Below are 8324 nucleotides of genomic sequence, written 5' to 3'. Positions count from 1 at the left end.
TTATAAGAAAAAAAATATTTGAAAAAATTGCACTTGTAATTTTTTAAATTTTCTACATGTGCATATTTTTAGTTTTCGTTTTTTTGTAATTGATTTGTTAAAAAAAAAAATCCGAAAATTACTAATTGTCTGCTAACTTCAGTATCATATAAAAATGCACTTATTAATTTCAAAATTTTTTAAATGCGCATTTTTTAAAAATTTTATTTTATTAATTATTTACTCTATTTATTTATAATTTTAAATTTCTCTGATTACTGCTACATTCGGACTCATTTAATTTTAAAATTAAATAAATAACAACAATTACTGTATGCTACAATTCTGGTCAATGAGTATTTTATTCGTGTCTTGTAACAGTTTTTACAATTTTAAGCTTTAAATTTACATAACATAGTCATTAATAAAACATATTTATCTTAATAAAAATAATTGTAAGCAACAATAATCATGCAAATTTATTTATTAAGTACTTTTATAATTATTTTAAAAATAAAATCACATAAATTTTTTTTTTTTACGGTAACATTAATTTATATGATTCAGCTGCAATAACGTATAAGTTTAAAATAAGTTGTGATTTATTATTTACTAAAAAAAATATAATTTGACAATAATATTGAGCATATAAGGCAAGTAATTTATATATTTTAAAATCAATAATGATAAAAATATGACAACTCGAGTATGTCATTTAATTAATTATGTAGCTGAATGTGCGTACTTTCAGTCAATAAAATTATAAAATAATAAGATATAAATTAACAAATAGTTCATGTCAACAATATTTACTTTTTAATTTACGATAGTCTTTTGCTACTATTATTATTATTATTATTCTTATTATTATTATAATCTAATTTATCAACTATCTAACTATGTACTGAATAACAATAAAATTTTTTTAGTTGGCTAGCTTTTAATTATTTAAATTAGTGTGATAATATCTGATAAATGTTGTCACCGTTCCTTAAAGTGATAACTTAATCGTAGTAAGACGAAAGTTGACATAACAAACCAGCTGGCAGGAATTGATGCTAATACTCTGTATCTTTCATCTGTAAAAATTTTTAAAAAATATATTAACTCTATTATCAATATTTTTTTTTTTATTTCATTTTAACGTTCATTGGCTATAATTAGATATTTTTTAATAACAAAGGTATTTCCAATAAAAATAAAAAATATATATTTTTAATTGCCGACATCATTAAAAACAAATAAAATTTTTTATAGATGATTAAAAGTATAATTATTTCTTTACCTGTCATATGGGCAGTTATTTTGGTAGCAGCCCAGCCTAAACTTCTTTGAACGGCCATCTTCCATTTTTTATACCTTCCGTCTCTTTCTGTAATTAAAAAAAAAAGTCATTAAAAGTAATTAACGTATCGATAAAAAATATTTAAAAAATAACAATTATAATCTGTTTATATTTATTACCTTCTGGAGTAGTTGTAGGTAAAAATGTATCATTAGGAACACTTTCAGACTCGTCTCCATCAAGTGGCCAGACTTCAACGCCTTGAGCTTGTCCAGCTGCAATAGCAGCTCCTAGTGCTGTAATATCTGGCATTGTTGATCTAACTATAAATAAATAAAATATAAATGTTTATGTATTTAAATAAATATTATCAGTAAATTAAATACTTACACACTGGTATACCACTAAGATCAGCCTGAAGTTGCATTAGTAAACTATTGGTTGACATTTTACCGTCAGTATGAATTTTAGTGAGAGGAAATCCACAATCTTTATGCATAGCTTCGATAATATCTCGCGATTGAAAACATACTGCCTCGAGTGATGCACGGATGATGTGTTGTTTTGTGGTAAATGCCGTTAGACCACAGATTATTCTTTAATAAAATAAATTCACTTTAGCTAGTTTGTTAAATAAATCGCGTGCCAAATGCCAAAAGGGCGTATATCTTTAGATACAAAGATACAAAGATCTAAAGATCTACGCCCTTTTGGCGATAGTACGTCAAAAATTTTTTTTCTGCAGATCTTTATGTTTCGAGCGATTCTAAAAAGAATGACAAAAAAAATTTTTTTATACGCCCTTTTGGCATGGAACCCTATCTAACTGCTGTAATACGCCCTTTTGGTATTTGGCACGCGAAATAATAAATCATATTGTTTATATTAATTACCCTCTGGCATCTTTTCTCCAGTATGGAGCATAGAGACCATTGAAAGCTGGTACAAAGTAAACATCTCCAGTACTGAAAACTTTTTCTGCTAAATGCTCACTTTCATGAACATCTTTTATAAGTTTCATATTGTCTCTTAACCATTTTATTGCTGCACCAGCAACAGCTACTGAACCCTCGAGCGCATAATATGCCGGACTATCTGGCCCTAATTTATATGCTACGGTTGTGACTAGACCGTGTGAAGAATATACTCTCTAAAAATAAATAAATGTATAAATATATTTATAATTGAATTATAATTAAATATGATGAATTACTTACAGTAGTGCCGGTATTACAGAGTAAGAAACAACCACTTCTGTATGTATTTTTTGCTTGTCCTTGCTTTAAACAATTCTGTCCAACCAACGCAGCTTGTTGATTACCAAGAATCTATAATTTATTACTTTTTAAATAATATTCTGACATGATAATATACATATATTACATATTATTAAATATTAAATGACATACCCCAGTTATCGGAATTCCTGATAAAGGTCCAACAGTTATTTCTCCATAAATTTCAGAACAACTTCTTATTTCTGGCAGTAAATTCATGTCAATATCGAAATATCTGCATAAAGTAGGATCCCAATTTAACGTTTCGATATTCATCAACATCGTTCTTGAAGCGTTGGTGACATCGGTAATATAAAGACCATTTTCTTTGCCGCCAGTTAAGTTCTAAAAATAAGTTTATTATTACAATTGGGAAAAAAAAAATAATAAATAAAATTTTTTAAAATAAAATAAAATTACCCAAATTATCCAAGTATCTAAAGTACCAACTTTACATCTTTTATCACGAATTGCTTTTCTTACTGTTGAAACGTTTTGTTTGAGCCATCGGATTTTCAGTGCTGAGAAGTAGGGACTGACTGGTAGACCACAGAGTGGTTTCAAATGGTTTTTACTTTTGTCAGGAAATTTCGCAATTATCTGATCAACAATCGTATCCGTACGAATATCAGACCACACTTGAATGAATGAATAAAATAATTATTATTATTTGTTAAATTATTTATATTTATATTTATATTAGTATTAATATTAATAATAAAAAGTCGTAATACCGATAGCATTGTGAAGTGGTTCGCCAGTTATTGAATCCCAAACAAATGTCGTTTCTCGTGCATTTGTCAAACCAACAGCAACAATGTCGCTGACACTGCCACCCATACCTATAAGTTTTTTAACAACATCTTTAATACATGCTTTGACAGCAAATAAAATTTCTTTAGGATCTTGTTCAGCCCATCCTTCTTGAGGACTTAATTGTTCAATATCAATTGAGTGTGACACTACCTCACCAACTCGTTTAGCAGTGAAAATCTAAAAAAATATTTAGTTTTTTTCTTCTTTATTTCCTGATAATAAAAAATAATGATATTCCCAATAATAATAAAATAATAATAAATAATTATAAATAAATTTATTTAAAACTTACCACAAATCTTACTGTACGTGTACCCACATCAATTACACCAACAAGAGGTCCTGATTTTTTTGACGAACCCGGCATAGCTTCTGTAATATTAATTAACAAGTTTTAAAATTCATGAACTTTGTACTATTTAAATTATTTTGTAATTCTACAGCTAAAATCAATGTGAATCCATTAAAGTGTGGCCTCAAACTATATTTATAATAAATATACCACGACATAATAATTTTAGCTTAATTAAATTTAATAATAATTCAATTAATATTGAGTTGATAATTAAACAAGGTGATAAATAAAATGTACATGCCTGCCGCAACATTTTCAGTATTAAGATTTTTAACAGTTGATCCAGTAGGTGACGGACAATTGCTACCACTTTTTCTACCCATTTTTAACTTTTTACAAATTATTTACTTTCACTTTAGTAAATTTTATTTCTTATTTATAACTAATTATTTTTATTTTTTAAATAAATATATTATTTAAAAAAAAAATTAAGTAAAAAATTTTAATATTTAATACTAAGTAGATTGCAGAAATGCGTTAAATAAATAAATAAATAAGCAAGTAAACTAACTCTGCTGGAGCAAACTTTACCCACGTTTACGAGACTAGAGTTACGCGAATAATGTGTATTCACTGACTACTTTCGTTTTTATTTTTTATTTTATACAGCCCGATACTCACACATATCGTGATGTCACTAATTCTATAGAGCATGATTGGTGGACGATGGAGGCTTGTACTGATCCTACTCTCTTTCACCGCCGCGATAATATTATTATCTTTCATATGTCGCAGTTTAAAATAAAAAAAAAACTTTCGCTACATTTTAAGATAAAAAAAACGGTCATTTATTTTTCCATAAGGAAAAATTTACAATAAAATGCTATGATATTGTTAATTTAATACAAACTTTAGCCCAATAGCGTGTTCTCGAACTTACACATCATCAATGATATATTATGCGTGATTTTATTATTAGAATGAAATCTTGTATATTAAGACATGTGTCATAATAATTAATAAATTAACTTATTAAAATAATTTAATTTACTGTTGGATTAATGCAACAATGGAAAAATGTTTTAAAAACGCGGAGTAATTCTGATTTTGTTATCGCATTTAGACTTTGAACGAACTAATTTGACCATATGTACGTGAATAAAAAGATAAAAAAACCAGGTTTAATTATACAGAGACTATAAATAATTTACTATACATAAAATCCATGTTAATCACTAAATTCAATCTTTGAGATTAATTTTAAAAAAACAAAAGTATATCAATATACCTGTTGATTTAAACGAATAGTATTTGAAAATACTCGTTTTTCTTTTTAATCCTTTTTTATTATCTCTTGATATTTCGACAGCTGGTGATAATGTTAAATCCTTAGATTCATCAAAAGCATCATCTTGAGCTTCTTCTTGAGCATCTTCTTGGTTTTCGTGTGTCTCCATTATTTTGGTTTTTTTTTATATTTACAGTAACTTTTTTCTGGAAATCTCCAACTTATAAAGTGCAAGATTTTTAAATTTCCTTGCCGATTACTCGCCGTTGTTGTAAGACAATCTGCAAAACAAAAAGTCCTATAAATATATAGAAATTATTATGTACAAAGATTTGTATCAGAAGATGATTTAAAAATAAATAAAAGCGGTTTAGTCTGGATCGTCATTAGAAGTACCGAATACTTGGGGGTAACCAGACCGAAATCAAGTGACTACTGCAATCCATCGAACTTCTATTCTTCGTTGTCATTTAAATTTGGCTCGAATTCATAAAATGCTTTCGTGTCTCATCATCTTAGCCAAATTTTAAATTACGACATGACTTAAAACTAACATTTATATTTTTAAGATAATTAATATATATATATATATATATATATATATATTTTTTTTCCGTCTTTGACATTATCTGAGTTAATAAATTTTTCAAGTGACATTTGCTTAAGGCCAAATATATACCGGTGACTTTACTCAAGTTTCTTCTTCACAATATAGATTAACTTTTAAATTTAAATAATTAAGCGCGTAATGCTAATTATTTTTTTTCTTACACCTCGGGTGTGAAATAAATTACCATGTTGAGATCATATGTAATATATATTGATTATATATAATTAAAAAAAAATAATAATAATGTTTAATTTTATGATACTAAAGTTAGCAGACGTCTAATAATTTTTGGATTTTTATTTAGACGATAAACCAGAAGAAAAAAAATATTTGAAAAAATTGCACTTGGAAAAAATTGTAGTTTTTTAAATTTTCTACATGTGCATATTTTTAGTTTTTTTTTTCTTCAAATTTAATTGTTCAAAAAAAAATAAAAAAATTTTGAATTGTCTGCTAACTTCAGGATCATTTAATTTCGGTAGCAAAAGAGTAGTCAAAGTCGCTCCCACAGTATTGTTTTAATTAAGTAAATTATCGAATCGATGACGGTTTTTATTGTACTTGAGTACTGGACATGATGTGGTCTGGTATTAGGCCGCATGATGCGTAGGTTTGCCTGGGAAGCATCGGACTACCTGACAACATCACCCAGTTTCATTCTTATATACTAAATGATACTAAGAACGACCACCTGCGAGAAGCTACAAATATGTCATTATTTTTAAAAATATTCATGTTAAAAATTTTAAAATTTTCTCCAATTATCCTTCAATGTGTCGCTCAATTTTTGTAAGCATTTGTAATTTTGTAAGTTGACAGCAAATATTTTAAATTAATTTTTTAATGCAATTTTTTTAGTCTCCCGAGTCTCGTTGGTGAACTTCAATGCTAGCGTCCATCTGGCGGGTAAATCTTGAGTTAAAAAAACGCGGTTTCTTTGAATATTTTCTCCGGCCTGTGCTATATATATATTTGCGTGTACAGAATCACTTGCTGCAAAAACAAATTGTTACATCATTCATGTTCTATGTCATGGTTAAAAAAATTACTAAAATTGAATTGTTGTTAAATTACAAGAAATTAATGGTAATGATAATTTGCGTTTGTTATTTATACTTGTGAAGATATATGAGTAATTACAAGCAAAGTTGACTTATAAACTGTAATTGAGATAAATTTTTCCTCATTTTTAATTAATCCTTATGTAACTTTCGTAAAGTCAAGAAAAATATTATTTAATTGAACTGTAAAAAAATCTTTATATATATATATGGATACCTCACTAAAAGTATCTGAATTTAAATTTAGTTAAGCGACCTTGTTGTAAAAAATAATTAATTAAATAAAATAAAATTTATCAATAAAAAAGACCAGGCAAAAGTGCAAAACTCAAAATCCAAAAATAAAATTTTTAGCCAATGAAAAACGACTAATTATTGATAAACTAACAACCTCCTGATAATTGTATTCATTTTATGTAACTTAAAGTTTAATTAAAAAAAATAATAACATATAATTCAACGTAAACCAATTCGCGCCAATTATCTTCTGCATTCAATATTTCCTCGTACGTCATACAAAAAAAAAAAAAAAAAAAAAACAGATAAATTGCGCTCAACTATCGATTGCGTACGTCTTACATTGAATTACAATGTCATAATAAATTGAGCGTTACATTAACAAATTATATACACGTGCTGGTAAAAAATTTTTGATACCAGTTATGTCATTCAACAATTTTACACATTCCTTACTACGGTAAAAAGAGATTTGAATAAAAAGATATTTAAATAAAAGATACTATGATTGTTAAGTCGGATTAATGAGTAATAAAAAATAATTTGATTGACACTAATAAAAAAAAAATAATAATAATAAAAGGACACTTACAATTAAGTAATCGACAGTACTTAGAATCACGCAACACTCAGATGTAGTATCGTGTGTTAAAATAATGGACATGCGCAGGGATTTACCGTACTTCGATTTCAAGTAGTCAATAAATAAAATATATCAACGAGTGTAATAAATGAGATATCATTCGATGAAACCTTTCAAATTACCCAGCAATCAAGATATTTAAGTAATTACTATCAATCTCTGTCGATCGTTATCCAAAGATGTCATAATTTAATAAGTATTTACTTTTTTTTTTTAGATTTGTTCATATTAATAATTTCTGCATTGTTATATATATGTATTTATATATATAATACTTTAGCCCGCCCTGACCTTTCCTGATATTTAATACTGCGCAAGTTGAAAATCAACCATGTGCCACAAATCAACTGAACTCAACAAATATATTTTATTATCACTGTTATTATCAACTATAAGACAATTTAAAACCAATTAAATAATTTATCAAGATATGTTTAATTAAAATGAAGCTAATTATTGATTAATTTGTATAATTTTATGTTATAAATTAGAATTTATCGGATGGTATAAACTCACAGACACCAAACACTTCTGGTTGTTAGTTTTAGACTGATGAGCAAATATTATAACAATTGCTTGGTTTGTTTTACAAAATCCCAATTGGCTGATGAAATTCTTAAACTGAATCCAATTCGCCATTTATTTCCCGCCATAAATCAAATTTATTTATTTAAATCGGCTATTAAGTTTAATTTTTAAAAATAATAATTTACAGATGATTATTTACTTGAAATGTCTGGTACTGACATTTCATTGGAGGGTTAGATCGATAGAAAAATTAAAAAAAAAAATATGAAAGTGCAAGTTAAGTGTTGGTAAGACTGACTCTTCGT

The 8324-nt window shown here is 26.8% G+C and overlaps 1 protein-coding gene across 3 annotated transcripts; it reads right to left on the bottom strand.

The window, feature by feature from the left end:
• Positions 1 to 322: 322 nt before the first annotated feature.
• LOC130666957 (glycerol kinase-like) lies at positions 323 to 8250 on the bottom strand. Of its 3 annotated transcripts, none has more exons than XM_057468307.1 (12): positions 8008 to 8250; positions 4941 to 5221; positions 3650 to 3729; positions 3276 to 3534; positions 2962 to 3179; positions 2674 to 2886; positions 2482 to 2592; positions 2158 to 2414; positions 1655 to 1860; positions 1444 to 1587; positions 1265 to 1351; positions 323 to 1058 (listed from the first exon to the last, which is right to left on the bottom strand). In XM_057468307.1, exons 2-12 carry the CDS (start codon positions 5107 to 5109, stop codon positions 961 to 963), a joined length of 1842 nt encoding a protein of 613 aa, XP_057324290.1. In that variant the 5' UTR covers positions 5110 to 5221; positions 8008 to 8250; the 3' UTR covers positions 323 to 960. The 3 variants fall into 3 exon arrangements, with proteins under 3 accessions (XP_057324290.1, XP_057324289.1, XP_057324291.1); XM_057468306.1 differs by lacking the exon at positions 8008 to 8250 and adding an exon at positions 7441 to 7959; XM_057468308.1 differs by lacking the exons at positions 4941 to 5221; positions 8008 to 8250 and adding an exon at positions 3954 to 4295.
• Positions 8251 to 8324: the final 74 nt, after the last annotated feature.

This window comes from Microplitis mediator, chromosome 4 (genome assembly GCF_029852145.1).
Source record: "Microplitis mediator isolate UGA2020A chromosome 4, iyMicMedi2.1, whole genome shotgun sequence".
Taxonomy (NCBI): Eukaryota; Metazoa; Arthropoda; class Insecta; order Hymenoptera; family Braconidae; genus Microplitis; species Microplitis mediator.
The sequence above is the reverse complement of the archived record's forward strand: the minus strand, read 5'-3'. Positions and strand labels throughout refer to the sequence as shown.

Coding starts and splice junctions, on each gene's coding strand:
- LOC130666957 (XM_057468307.1), bottom strand. CDS start 5,109: ATGGAGACACACGAAAACCAAGAAGATGCTCAAGAAGAAGCTCAAGAT. Junction 3,730..4,940: donor CTATTCGTTTAAATCAACAG/GTATATTGATAT, acceptor TTAATATTACAG/AAGCTATGCCGGGTTCGTCA. Junction 1,352..1,443: donor ACCTACAACTACTCCAGAAG/GTAATAAATATA, acceptor TTTTAATTACAG/AAAGAGACGGAAGGTATAAA.